General features: G+C 41.8%; 1 protein-coding gene across 7 annotated transcripts in view; it reads left to right on the forward strand.

Annotated features, from left to right (window-relative positions):
- Window positions 1–14,906, forward strand: part of USP28 (ubiquitin specific peptidase 28) — a 505,647-nt gene that overhangs the window by 345,377 nt on the left and 145,364 nt on the right. For 3 of the 7 annotated variants that reach the window (XM_078682344.1, XM_078682345.1, XM_078682346.1), the window contains 2 exons: window positions 7,509–7,694; window positions 9,123–9,218. The exons of 2 other annotated variants lie outside the window; for them this stretch is intronic. In XM_078682344.1, coding sequence (XP_078538470.1) covers window positions 7,509–7,694; window positions 9,123–9,218 — 282 coding nt within the window. Of the gene's footprint in view, window positions 1–7,508; window positions 7,695–9,072; window positions 9,219–14,906 lie in introns of those variants that run through there. 2 more of the 7 variants (XM_078682351.1, XM_078682347.1) reach the window with 2 other exon arrangements.

The raw sequence follows: 14,906 nt of genomic DNA on the forward strand, positions 1-14,906 counted from the left end.
TAGCTCCCTGTATACTAAACCCACTGACAGGAACAGCCTGTTAAAGTTTGACAGTACACACCCACGTGCCCTCAGGGAGAATCTTCTGGTTGGCCAATTTTTACGAATACGGAGAAATTGTTCTGACCTCCAAGATTATAAAAAAGGGGCATGTATCCTCACAGATAAACTGAAACAAAAAGAGTACTGTGTTATGATTATTGAAAAAGCAAAGAAGAGAGCACGCAGTACCCCGAGAGAGGCCCTACTTGAAACCCATAAGAAGACACAACCAGAATAAATGTGTTACAACGTATAACTCTTCTTCTAATGATGTGAAAAAAATAATTATCAAGAAATAGCCTATACTCACATCTAATAAACTCACTTATGAAAAACCTATGTTCTCATTCAGAAGAAATAAACGCTTGAAAGACACATTGGTCCACACAGACACATATAAACCTAAAGATAGCAACCAATTGACATTGTGGAACAACCCCTCAGTCACAGGACATTATCCTTGTGGAACATGTGTGGTATGCCAATTCACTGAACACACTAAAAGCCTTGATTTAGGCCTACACTAACCGTGGGAACAAAGGCCCCACACGAATTGCAAATCGGATTCAGTGATCTACCGTATCAAGTGCCCATGCAACCTGACCTATGTGGGCATGACAAGCCGAAAGGTCAAAATCCGTATCAGCGAACATAGGAGCACAATCAGACTTGCTATAATAGCAACTAAACTTACAGCACACTTTAAAGAGAAACAACATAAAGACACAGATATAAGATGGACAGTGATAGAAAAAGTAAAAGGCATTGGCAACCTGCAGAAGAAACTCCTGGACCGAGAGCAACGCTGGGTGTACCGTTTAAAGACTCATGAGAGTGGCTTGAATGACTCCATTCCTTGGAGTCAACTAAACAAATGAGAGAAATCTGACCTCCTTTAATTGATATATTGAGGAATAAAGTCACTTTTAGACCATTGTTGGAACGAATAATAACAGAAAAATGTCCTCATCCAATTGTGCTTACAATTGCTCACATGGATTGATGGAGAATATAGTAGCGGGGAAGGTGTGGTCTGCTTATACTGAACATCTGACTAATGGGGGTAGACGCATACACTATCTAATTTTAGTCGGGTTTCTAATTCCCTTGAGGAACTACAGATCCCATGATTCCATTTCCAGTCTTCGCAGTCTTACATTAATATAGCCCTATTTTATCCGACCTTGATCTTTGCCACACAGTGAGGCCAATGCTTCGTGGCTGCAAGATCTAACATGAATGGTGCAGCGGTACACAAATACATACTGTTGCCCTTGCGGGACACAGAACTACAATATCACGCTAGAAACCACAAATCCCAAGCATATTACCGACGTATCGCGTCATTTGCTGCTGCCAGAATGTGGGCGTATTGCTTTTTACCGGTAACTCTTCCTGCGCTGCCTTTCAATATTTAAACACCGATCCCCGGAGGCTCTACGCACAAACCGAGGACCGGTACCAATTTGGTATGAGGAGTGGGGTGAGATCTTGAACCGAAGTAAGTACTATGCGCTGCGCACAGACACATTTGGTTGGTCCAGTTGAAGAGGTGAGTAGTAGGATTGACTTCTTCCATATCTATAGTACTGAGGTGTCTACTTGTTCTCCTCTTCTAATTTCTTTTTAAAAAAAACTGACTTGACCACAGTGATTGCATCAGGACCACCCACAGTATCCTACCGGTCCTGTGTGAAGCGCTTAGCCTCCCCAAGAAGGGTAAGGAATTGAATGAATGACTAAGAATACATGGAGTAGATTTGTGAATCTTGAATATACGTCGAGTCATTATCACTTTTAATGTACACAGTTGGAAGGATAAATGTGGTTAGCTGTTCCAAGAGACTGGCACATGGTGTAGGCACTCTGAAATGTACACATACTAACACACAGATAGTGTTAGCATGCGAATAAAATCGCCACTACACGATAACCTGTCACATAGAATTAGTGTGTTGCAGATAAAGAGATGAGTGGCACAAAAGGGGATGAGACTGTTGGCATGAACTTGCACATGATTGTGGCATGCAAATATGTCTGGTCTCTACTACGCACCTAAATGGTAAAAAGCACAACAGTAATACTGTAATGATGCTATTTTTGTGTTGTGTGTTGTATGTCTTTGTCCTTTGTTTATGTTCACAGATGAAGGATCATACATAACAGATAAGTTATCTGTTACATGCACACGAGGCGCAGCTACTCGCCCCTCGCTTCATTGATAGGATAGGGACTCCCATCCTTGTAGTTCCCAGGGGGGGTATCCTTTGCCCTGAAGAAACATGTCGGCACTAGGGTTTTAAGACCATAACACTCCTACGGACCCGTTTTTAAGATTTTTTAATAACCCTGACAGACCCAAGAATAAAGGGAAACCAGGGGTATGCCTGAGGTCTTTTAATCTTTAAATCCCCCAGGTCTTCATTTATCCAAAGAGCTCCCAACACTGCCCACCCCGCCGTTTAGGGCTCTGGTGACCCGATGATGAAGCATGACACCACTTGGGTGTGTGAGGGTAATTAAACCAAGAGTGTTTTCCTTCCTCCCATTCAGGTTGAGTTAGGTGCAACCTTTCACTAGAGAGTCCCCCCTTTTTTTGTACAGTTAGATAATCGGTTCCACTGACCACACGCTGGTTCATTGGGATATTTGTTGTGGTTACAATTCTGCCTAGGGAGGGCATACTTCGACTAAGAAACCTCTCGACCCTTCAGGTAGGGGGAGATTTCCCCACCTTTTTTTTGTACCTACACGAATGGGAGGAGAGACCATTGCCTGATCCGTTTCCTGAATGGTGCTTCCGCAATGTCCCGTCATCTGCATGTATACTGGGCTCTTGCTTCACAGAGCAATGGACACTTAACATTATTTATTTACAGTCAAAGATGGGCTCCCTTGTAAAGTTCTCTTTAACAGAGCTTTATTTGTATTTTGTAGCATTGTAAATACTCCTTAACAAATATATCAGAAGCCTACAGCAATGCTAGCACAGCATATAAGGAAAGGAAAACTTGCCCATAAACTCAGTGGACTACTTTTAAAAGCTGTGTTCATGTGGTGTCATGATTCGTTAAGATTGTCACGTCTCCTTGAAGCTAGCCAATAGGTTTTGGGCAGGCCAATATATATTAAGTTGCAGACATTACAGAGTGTCATGGCTAGAGACCTGGTGAGCTCTCATCTGTGCTTGGTTTTGGACACAGAAGACACTCAGTTTTTTTAGGTCTGATGTTAGCAAATACCTTTTTTTATATTATTAAAATGATTGTTTAATATAATTACGTATAGGGGCTTTTAGCCAACCCTCTTCAACTATTGGTCTGGTATTGCCATTCAACTTTTTCTTCTGCCCACTACAATATGAAGCAAAGGGTCGGCTCACTTCAGCCATCCGCTAACTTCTCTGTGAATTATAGCATTCTGCCCTTTCACTAGGTGGAAATCCTTGGACATAGTACCGTATTTTCCGGCGTATAAGACGACTTTTTAACCCATGAAAATCTTCTTGAAAGTCGGTGGTCGTCTTATACGCCGGGTGTCGAATCATGCAACTTAACGTTGTGTGGAGCTGCGCCCATAGATCGATGGCAGGGGTCAGTTGCTACTGAAGACGGCCCCTGCAGAAGGTACTACAGTGCTCTGAACTGCTGCGCCATAAGCGGTGAGAGGAGTGAGGCAGACTTGGTGTGCTGAGTGACGCCCATGGTGCTTCTGAGACTGTGGGAGACACTGGCAATTACTGCTGTGAATCGCAGAAGCAAAGTTATGCACAGCCCATAGTCCTGGGCAAACGCAGTAAAAGGATGTCGGGGCTGGCGGCCCCTCCTGGGTGGCTTTGGCTGCGAAGTGGAGCACGGCAGAGCAGGCCCTGGAGTCTTGGCTCCCTGGTTGGGGGACGAGCAGATCGGCTGCTGCCAGGCCCGCGCGGGCGAACTCTGATAACAGACGCTGCCTCACTGATAAATACTGCTCTGATTAAAGGCTCTGACACCTTCGGGTAAAGTCTGCGCTATATAAAAACGCATACTGTAAAATAAATACCGGTAAATAAATACCGTACCTAAATAAATATGCTGGTACAGGGCGTGCTGTAACTTCAGGGACAGGCGCCGTAATGAATTATCGTATCCCAGTTTCAGCGCTGCACCTGAGCGCAGTCTGAGTTACACCCCAGGATGTAGGCAAGGTTATTACAGCTACTCACTGGCCAGTCACTCCGGTGCCGTAATGAATAGCGCACATCGGCCGCTGCCAGGCCCGTGCGGGCGCACTCTGATAACAGGTGTGCGTTGGAAGAGGGGTAGTCTTATACGGCGAGTATAGCCCAAACCCTATATTTTAACAAGAAAAGTAGGGGGTCGTCTTATACGCCTAGTCGTCTTATATGCCGGAAAATACGGTAGGTTCGAACTGTTCAAGGGTCAACTATGGCAATGTGTGCTTTTAGCCAATTTGTTTTAGTTTGATGATGGCTTGGCACCTACCCCAATGATAACTTTTCACAAAAACCATGAAAAAAGAAAAGTAGCATTGACAAAGCCAGAAGGCTGGCAGCTAACACCTGGCGCATTTGCTTTGCCAGTGCTTGTCATTGTCTTGTTCTTTCTATCACCAGGTATTTGTTACTGTGTTGCGACCTCAGAGGCAACGGTCCCCCCATATGAGTCCACAATTGCTCCTCACCTCATATTGTTGGGTGATCTGACAATTTTGTTTTATCAGTTAGATAACCAGTTCTTCAAACTTTAATTGTCAAGGGCTCTTGTCCCCGATTACAAGACAGAGCGTATACTAAATATATTATTTGCAGTCAGCAACACTTTTTAATCGCCTCACTGACTTCTCTAGAATTGAATAATTATCATGAGGTGCAGTCTAATATAAAATCTACAAGGGTAGTCATGTGGTTAACTGTACTTCTCCAAGTGGTGACAATTATGAACTGGAAAGCATTTGAAGTGGGATTGTAATTTCTATATTAGAAAAGCATACCTCGAGTACTTAAGACTTGTATGAGGGTCATGAACTTGTAATCAGATACATCAAAAAAGTATAGTTCAAAATTAGAAAACGGATCAATAAACGGGACACTCCTCAACACATTCAGATAAGGCCCATGCAACTACAAATGAATGCGGTGATTCCACCTCGCTCAGAGTAGAAAGTGTATTTTATATCTTCATTGAAGGGTAAACATCAGTTCTTCACCAAAAAATACAGAATATCAGACTTTTTTATACAAATAAAGAAGAGGTCACAGAAAATCTGTGTCCTGCTGAATCCCTGAAAATACATTTTACAGAAATCCAGAAAGGGAAACACCCAACCAGCTAAATGTATCATTTATTTCTGAAAGGGTGCTAGCACTGTTGTTTTAAGCAGCAGTCCTACTGTTTCAAGACCAGTCTTTGTTTAGTATTGCATTAGCTGCAATTCCCCGATCAAAAATCTAACTCTTTGAAAAATTGAACCAATCTACTGCATATATACGTTGCAGCAACCAAGTTCTTCAACACATACCCAGTCACCTGACCAATAGTGGTATGTTCCACATCTGATGCCTGATTTTTGTCCGTCCAACTGCTTTGTTTCCCTTTTTTTATTTTCTATTCCTAGTTGTTGACAACATTTACAATCCGTTTTGATAAATTGAGAATGTATGAATAGCATAATCTTAAAGAGTAGCCTCTTTTCTATGTGGGTTTAAAGGGTTTGAGAGTTCAGGCTCCATCACAATTGTGTGACACACATTTACTGTGAGTCCATTATAGCTTTAAAAAAACGGTCCCACCGATAATGTAGTGTATGAGGTAGACAGAAGTGTACATGGCATTCTTCTACCTTGAGTAGGAACGTGCTCCCTGAGGTGTTCCTTCATGCTGTTTTACGAGAGAATCATTTTACTGAGGCAGTTTCTTTTAAACCCAGTGTGTTTTAAGAATAAGCTGCTCTGTTTTCTGCCTGTATTTCAAGTACACTTGCTCGCTCATACTGCAGTGGTGTAGGTTAGACAGACTCCAGTTTTGTAGGTTATTAGACATGCAGGGTGACTTAGTTATTTTCTTAGATGATGGGGCATCTGGTTTTTGAATATATCAATGAAATACCAGCCAATGTAATAGAAATATGCATCAGAGAAAAATTATGATTTGAGTGTATGTCGTCTTCTGTCCCTCCCAAAGGCGTTGGCAAAAACATAGGATTGTTACAAGGAGTAATTGTGTCGTTTATAGTGCTTTAAGAACGAAGATGTTATTTTGTGTGGAGCTACAAATATTGCTGTTCAATAATTACATTATTGTTTTCTAATAGGGTGAATATTTACATACTTAACTATAAACGCACTATAAACCCCAGCGACCCAAAGTCTGCAAAAGGGATACTTATTTCTAATAATTAAAAAAAAATGTAAGCCTAGCTTTTATTCAAAGATCTGTTGATTGAACGTCTAGAAATGAGAACTTTTTAAAAGCCTGCAGCTAATATGTTGTACATTTTCTATTTTCTGTGTGGATTAGGTTGTAAAGATTTTTTGAGTTGATTAAGATCTGTGTATTATTTCTATTTTTAATGACATTGCTATGTGTCCCACAACCGCACTCGTGGAAAGGCTATAGATGTTTCAGTGAGCACTGAACGCTCGCGTGCAGGTTTTTGACCACTGAGCCTCATTTAAACATTCTGCGTAACTCCTGCAAACCACTTAACAGCAATATAATGACTTCATGTGTTCAGACTCCGTAATGTGTCTGGGTTCTTGAATATTGCATATCTTTATTTGCTGCGAGCTCCGTACATGGAAATATATGGAACTGGAACAGAAGGCCTGGTGTTGTGCCTGTTGGTATGCTATGACAATTGCAAAGTTTAAATTAACAGTATTTCATGGGCAGATAAGTCTTGAAGCTAACTATTGGTTTATATTGTGGGACGTAGTTTTGTTATTGCATTAATTGACTGTGGTTTCCACTGTCTTATGCTTATATAATTAAAAATGATAAAGTGCAAAACAAGAACCCAAATGATAACCGCACCAACAAAGCTTTCATTTTGCATACTAAAGTTCTGTAAACCCTGCAAACCTATAGGATTGGTGTCATTTGGCCAATGTGTAAAATGGCAGTAATCTGCTTGAATCAGTTTTGCTGTTTTTCTTCATTCGTCCGCTAAGTGACTATATTCTCATTAGGTAGTAAGAAGTCCATGACACTAGGGTGAGTTCTTGTTTGTCCCAAACAAACGCAAAGGGGTACCAGAATCTTAACCTATTCTGACTGAGTACAGGCATTGAGCGTTATTGCACTTTTTCACATTCACATTATAAACCAAAACAAGAATGTGGGTGGAGTGGTGTGAACATTCTGCATTGCCACACTCTTATCTGTTTACCAGCCTTTTCTTCCTTCAAAAACTTTATCCACCTTCTTCCTCTTTCTTCTAATTGTTGTTCCTTTGTGCCGCTGCAGCCACCCGAGGCAGATCCCAAGGAGGCTGGGCAGCCTGAATGCAAGCATGCAGTTCAGTCAGGAATGGAGCACAAGTCTAGCAGCTCACATGGAGACCCTCAGCCCAGCTCCCAGGTCTCTGAGGTGGATATTCCCAGTGTGGGAAAGATTCTGGTTAGATCTGATGCCGATGGATATAATGAGGAGGTACATCACCAAGCATAGGACTCTTTTTTTCTATTCTTGTTAACTGTAAGAGGAATATGTTGCTTTGGTGAACATACATGGCACTCCTAACACTTCCCAATGGAAATGGTGCAAGTAGCACTTTACGTGCAAGTGGAGGGAGGAGCTTCACTCTTGGAAATTGTTTCGCATCCTGTTTGTAGATGTCATTTGCTGCTGTCTTTCTATGTTGTAATCGGAGTCTTGTGGTTTGTCACCAAGTTTCGTACATGGAATTGTAATGCCCAGTTATATTAGGTCTCCCGTTTTATAACCTTGACATATTTTAACAGAGTTTCTGTATAAGCTGCGGGTTTTTGTGTAGATCAAACGCAAGGCTGTGTAAAACCCTATCTATATGCTATATTCCAAATTGTGGTGGAATTAGGGTGCAAACTCTTATTCAAAGGTTTAACTATAAAGGTGGTTGTTAGACATACTGCTGAATTTCATTATTGCAAATGATGTGTGGGTTTTCCCATGGTATTACTGTGATCTAAATTTTTCTCTGCCCAAGCTCAGTGGTCTTCTGGAAGCTCCTTAATTGATCTCAATGTATGTGGCCTTTGATATGCGACATAGCTACTGGTGTTTTCTACAGCTGTCTGGGCCACTCAGTTCCTGACTGTTACTTGACTATCTTTAATCTGTTAGTGACCGAGTAGATGCCTGAGCAGCAGTTGAAAATAATGTTGAGCCACATTTTATTTTTCTTCTTTGATAGTGTGCTATTTCATAACGTTTTGCTTCTTATTAGCACCTGTGGGTGTGAGTTGGATAACAGCCATGATAATGTGCCCAGTATTGGATATAAAAGTTCACGGACCCAGTAATATGAAGAATATTTTGCCGTTAACTAGAATTGCTCATAGTAAGCCTTCTAACAATGCTGCCTTCAAAATGGGAACAATCGGATATGAGTGCTTAAGCAATGGTTTCAACTATTTTATAAGCCTTGTGTTTATTTAGTTGGACAGGGCAGCTTCTACTGTCATGACGTACACATTTCATGCTGTTTGGAGGCAGAAGACCAAAGGCTGCACCTCTTTTTTTGCTTAGCAGATATGAATTGAGACAGTATGCATAATATCTAAATTATTGTCAAAAGCATCTCCCATTATAAGGTGTTGTGCATTGAAAGATCTTTTGGAAGTTTTGGGGATCCAAACGTATGCCCCCTTTTACTCTCCATGTTTACTTTTTTTTGTTTTTACTTCCTTTAAATGGTCCAAAGCACTGTAATTACTAACCTGACGATTGCAATTTAATTTCATTCATCCTGTTTTCAGCAGTCTTTGAAACAGCGTCTTCTTTGTTTTTGTTTCTTTGTGTTCTTTTCTTCTCTCTTTCCTCACTGCAGCTTTTTTCTGCCTTTTTCTCTCCCTTTGTTTCTTTATTCCTTTGTGGTAGGTGATGTTAAGTCCAGCTATGCAGGGCGTGATCCTCTCTATTGTCAAGGCCCGACATACCTTTGATCGAGATGGGCCGGAAGCAGGGCTGGTGAAGGTATCTAATTTTATGTTTAACAATATTCATATATTTTAAATCTCTATCAGTTGCATCTTTATTGAAGTCTTCTGGTGCTTTGGCCAGACTACTTGTATGGAGTCTTAATATTTTCAGACTGATGATGGTGTTAATATTCTCTCAGTGCTATAGGTGTTGAAGTAAAACTAGTTAGTTCCTAAAATAGGATTGTCAATTGGACACATAGAACGCAACAATGTTTCCAGTAAAGTACAGCATGAACACTTGTTTCATATAAAAAAGGGCCACTGGGCTCAGCATTTGGAGAACAAGCGAAGTTTTGGAAGGAGGAGGAAATAATGGTCACTGATGCCATGTTGGATATGGGTGAAGTGTTCATCATGGATATCAAAAGATATCAGTGGAGGGGGACATTGCTATCTCTGTACAAATATTCCAAGAAGAGCTTGAAGTGGTCAGTAATGCCATTGAAGAATTGGAAAGTGAGTTTTGAAGGCACAAATTGGTATAGGATTGCAAGTAGATATGTTGTACACTGACGAGCAAGGCTTTTTGTTTGTGTCAAAAGACCACGAAATACTGAGTATTAATGTTGAGGGGTATTTAAGGGCTGTACACTGATACCCTGACAAAAGCTCACAGCAAGTCTAGTTTTCACAACACTATTAGACAATTGTTTCTGATGTAACAGGACTGTCTATGACACTGATACTCAAAATAGTGCTTGGGGCCCCCTGTTCAGCAGCAGCCCTGGGCTGCTCTTTACTCGTCTCAGCACTAACAATAAAAATATGCTAAATACACAGGCAGGTATTTATTTAAAAATTAATTTGTGTTACGGAAAGGATGTAACTAGGGAGTTCTGCACTGCTCAACTTTGAGAACATCTTCATTTTTTAAGATGTTATTAGCAAAAGTGTAAAAATATGATAGTCTCTTCTAAATTCAAAGAGTGTATTTAATTAACAAGCCGAACCTTTTCACCTTAGTTTATCAGATTATGTCAAGTGCATTGAGAAGTATTATTTAAAAGTGATAGTTTTCACACATTAATTTATAAACAGTAATTTTTCCCTCCATCCTGACAATAATGCCAATGGTGAACTAAAGAGACAAATCAGGAGTTATGTGCACACTTTGGGTGACCAAGGTTCCTATTATAAATGAACAACATTATAGTTTATTAAATCAGACACAGGAAAATGTTTAATACAGTGCACATCCTTAAATCATTTATTTCGAATTCCTCTTATTTGTAATAATGAAGAAATAGGAAGTACACTAAAATAAAAACAATTGCCTAGGATCACACAATTTGATACATTAGGGGAAGCCGGGATTAATCCCAGGTCTTCTGGTTCACATTGTACGATTATGCTTCGCGTTATGTAAACCCACCTTTCCGCCAACTCTCCCTTCCCAACCGCCACCACGCTGGCATCAAAGCAGCCCCATGTCACATCAAAGACCAAACTTATTTGCCCCTTGGAAAATGTTTGTGAGTACCCATGGTCCATGACTGCCTCATTTCAGGAAACTTGTGATACATTTTTACTGATGTCAATAATCCAGTCAGTGCTGAGTTGACATGCCAATACAGAGTAGATACTAATGTTAATGGACTAGGAAGTGTAAATGCCAATGTTGCAAGACTTTGTTGGAAATGTTGTTGGTGTCCACAGCACCTCATCCCAATCAGGAAAGGTAAGTCTGATTCCCTCACCCATAGAAAGCGCACCTGACTGTCATTTTAAGTACTTCAGCTTTACCATTTCCCGTTCCAGAACCGCAATAGTGCTCATTGCACTATGTTCTCTTATTAACGTAGCAGCCACGCTCCGTTACCAGGGCATTTACCTACTGGACTATTTTGTCATTATATAGGTAATTAAATTTTTCTGCGCCTCTCCAATTTCCTACGCTTTTTCTGCCCTTTCTGTTACACATCACGGCTCCCGATAGAATTATTTTCACAGCTCCACTCACAATTTGCCAGATCATACTGTCGCTGTTCTTTTGATCGCTGACTTCACCTTTCATGTTTACTTTTCTTTTTCACTTATTTATTCGTAGCACGGATGCTCCACATACACACTTTTCTTTCCATTAATGTCGCGCATCACGTCGGACATTACACTTGAGACACCCTCACGGGCACTTTTGGACGACTTGTCCAAATTTTAATCCTGCTATTTTTTGTCGGCTTCCCTCCTTATTTTTACTTATGGTTCATGCAATCACAGGCTATTCTATACAGGTATGCTAATCTGAATGTCCTGAAGATGATTCCAGCATTTATTTAAGGGATCGAAATGCTGTCGACACTCTGTACACGATATATATTTTCCAAATTGTCAAGTCTAATCTGTAACGGTATCTTATTTATATTCTGTGTGTTCTATTTGACATATGCTCTACACAAACAAACTCCTTTCGCCTGAACCCTTTACTTTATGTTGTACGTCTTATCTCGTTTAGTTGGATGCAGGCTTGTGTCCCACTTATATTGTTTTCTCTGTATTACCTAAATTTATAGTGATTACATATTAAATTCCTGTCCAGCTGGACAGAGGAATATAATACTGACGGAGTCAATATTTACCAGCTTGATTTCGATTATTGTCTAGGGATCATTGTCTTTAGAAACAGTTAATGTTCGAGGCATATGAGCTGCAGATTACACACTATGCATAGATGTCCACCTAGTGTTGGGCCCGGATGTTTGCAGTTTGTTTTGTTGTAGAAAAGTCTTTGGAAGTCAAGGATAGGTGACTCCTCCTTTGGATGATACTGCGCATGGGCATCGGCTTCATTCCCAGATTGTTTTTCTCCGCCACCGGGCTCGGATGTGTTTTCAGCGCTCCGTGTTTGAACCGATTTCCTTCGGCGCGCAATCCTCACCAACTTACAAAACTCAGTTTTGAACGCTTTCCAGATGATGCTACTCTTCAACATCGAGGGTCTCGATTCTGGTCGTCGTCGACAGCCTTCGGGCCTAGCTAGGCCTCGACTCCAGCTCATGGAAAGGACGCCATTTAAAAAGTGTCCTCAATGTGGGTCGAAGTTTCCCCACACCGACCTTCATGAAGTGTGTAACCTCTGCCTCTCTCCGGAGCACGAGGCGAAAGACTGTTCAGCTTGTGCCTCTTTCCGCTCCAAAAAGACTTTCCGGGACCGAAGAGCGAGGAGAACAATGGCTCAAAATCTTCAGCTCCGATTCCATACGACATCTTTGAAGAAGGCGTCAACGTTCCAGAACAACACGATGTCGACAGCAGCTCCGAGGCAGAAGATTCCGAGGTCGAGGACATCACTCCAGCGCAGCAGGTCGCAAGTAAGACCGTCGACCCCGACCATTGCTCGACACAGAAGGCCCCGGTCACACCCTCGCCCTCGGGCTCGGGTGCACACTGTCACTCTGCTTCTACTGCCCCACCTTCGGGCCCATTAATTCAATGGGGTTAACCCAATAAGTCAAAGGACCTGGGTGTCAATTAGTATAAAGCAACAAAGATGGTCCTAGACATATCTTACAGCACCATTTGGTGTTTCACTTATTGTTTATATATTGAGGAGATTAATCCAAAACAAAGAAGGAGAACTAATTCTTTACAAAGCCAGATGTGTCATACCCAACATCTACTAATCAAAAACCACAACCAATCTTACTGATCAGTCAATGTATTTCAAATTTATTTGCAACATTTGCAACATAGATTTGATGACAAAAGGGGAGGAAGAGAGGGAACTGCAGAATGCAGTAAGAGTGTAAAGAGGGTGCTCAAGTGAATTAAAAAGGGAAAAATAGTTCAAAGAACAAATTCAAAATTTATGTCCAACTAAAATTGCAATTCTTCTAGTTGAACAAGAGGCGTACCCATACAGAATTATATACATTAATAGGTCATACAAGGAAGGGACACGGACAAGGGTACTAAGGTATAAGCCTCAAAACAAGAGGGATACAACCGTCGACGTTTCGACTCTAGCGCAATAAAGGGAAGTTTAACTCCTCTGCTGCGGGTCTTCTTCAGGACTGACCGGGGAGGGAGGGAGGTGGAAAGCAACAAAATGGACCATGAATAATGAAAAGAAGGTCGCGTTCCGACAATAAATGAGTGAGGGCAACCCGTCAGTGGTGTGCCCAGTGTTCATCCAATACTTGGCTCATGGTGAATATTCCATTCAAAAAAGGGGGGGGGGGCGGTTTCCAATGTTATTCCAGGCTATTATCCAAACGTGAGCAATATCAAAGGAGGCAGTGCTGTGTAAAGCCCCAGCATCCTGTTAGGATGGTGCGAAACGTTCCTACTTTGCTTAGTGTGACCGCAAGGTTTTAAACCGGCCACGGAAGAAAACCGTCTTCCAAACACAATCGGGCGTGTCTGTTCAGTTCCCTCTCTCCCTCCCCTTTTGTCATCGAATCTGTGTTGCAAATGTTGTAAATAAATTTGAAACACATTGACTGATAAGTAAGATTGGTTGTGGTTTTTGATTAGTAGATGTTGGGTACGACACATTGATATTGAATTCTGGCTTTTTAAAGAATTATTTCTCCTTTGTTTTGGACTAATCTCCTCAATATATAAACAATAAGTGAAACACCAAATGGTGCTGTAAGATATGTCTAGGACCACCTTCGGGCCCGGCTAAGAACCCAATTAAGCTTTCAGGAGACTCGGGCTCGAGTCGGCCTTCACACTGTGCCGGGGCACATCTACCAGCACCGAAAAAGACAACGGCACCGACTACACCTACATCCAAACCATCGGCGCCGAAACATACCACTACTACTTCGGCACAGAAACCCAGGTCGGAACCAAGCAAACCCGCCTTGGATTCCAAAAAACCACCAGAACCGAAAAAACCATCGGATCCGAAAAAACATCGGATCCAAAAACCATACCGGAACCGAAAAAATCCTCTGAACCGAAAAAAGCTTCGTATCCGAAAAAGACTGCTGCTTCCCCAGTGAAAGACATTGTCAAGAAACCAAAACAAGCCATTTCGGTGGCCAAGCCTTCCTCCACACCAAAAGATCAACCTCCCGCAGAGGATTTACCATATCCAGACCCTGCTCAAAAGACTCTAGCTAAAGATCCAACCACTGGACACTTAATTTTGGCTTCAAAAAAGCGACCACTGGACACACCAGATCCAGCTCTGCATTCAAAGAAGAAGGACATGGCTACCAACCACTGGACACTTAATTTTGGCTTCAAAAAAGCGACCACTGGACACACCAGATCCAGCTCTGCATTCAAAGAAGAAGGACATGGCTACCTCTCCCCTAAGACTGCCTTCCCCTTCTCTTTCACCTGTACCATCACCACATCCTCCCATACCACAGCATTCCCCAGCATCCTCTAATATACCAGACGATCTCAACAGGGATGATAGCTCTGATGATATGGGGGGGGGGGGAAACATACCTGATCCAGCCACGCCTACAGGATCCCCTGACCCGTGGGATGATTATACCACCCCAGCTGTCCCAAATGTCCCTCAGGATGACTTATACCCCTCAAGGCCTTCCCCACCAGAAGACACTGTAGGGTTTAATGAAATATTTCACAGGGCTGCACAATATCATGGTGTAGACATACATACAGACCCTGTTGAGGAAGACTTCCTAATGGATACATTTGATAATCCACAAAGGTCCTCATCCATTTTACCGATGCTTAAAGGAGTAATCAAGCATGC

This window comes from Lissotriton helveticus, chromosome 3_1 (genome assembly GCF_964261635.1).
Source record: "Lissotriton helveticus chromosome 3_1, aLisHel1.1, whole genome shotgun sequence".
Classification (NCBI taxonomy): Eukaryota; Metazoa; Chordata; class Amphibia; order Caudata; family Salamandridae; genus Lissotriton; species Lissotriton helveticus.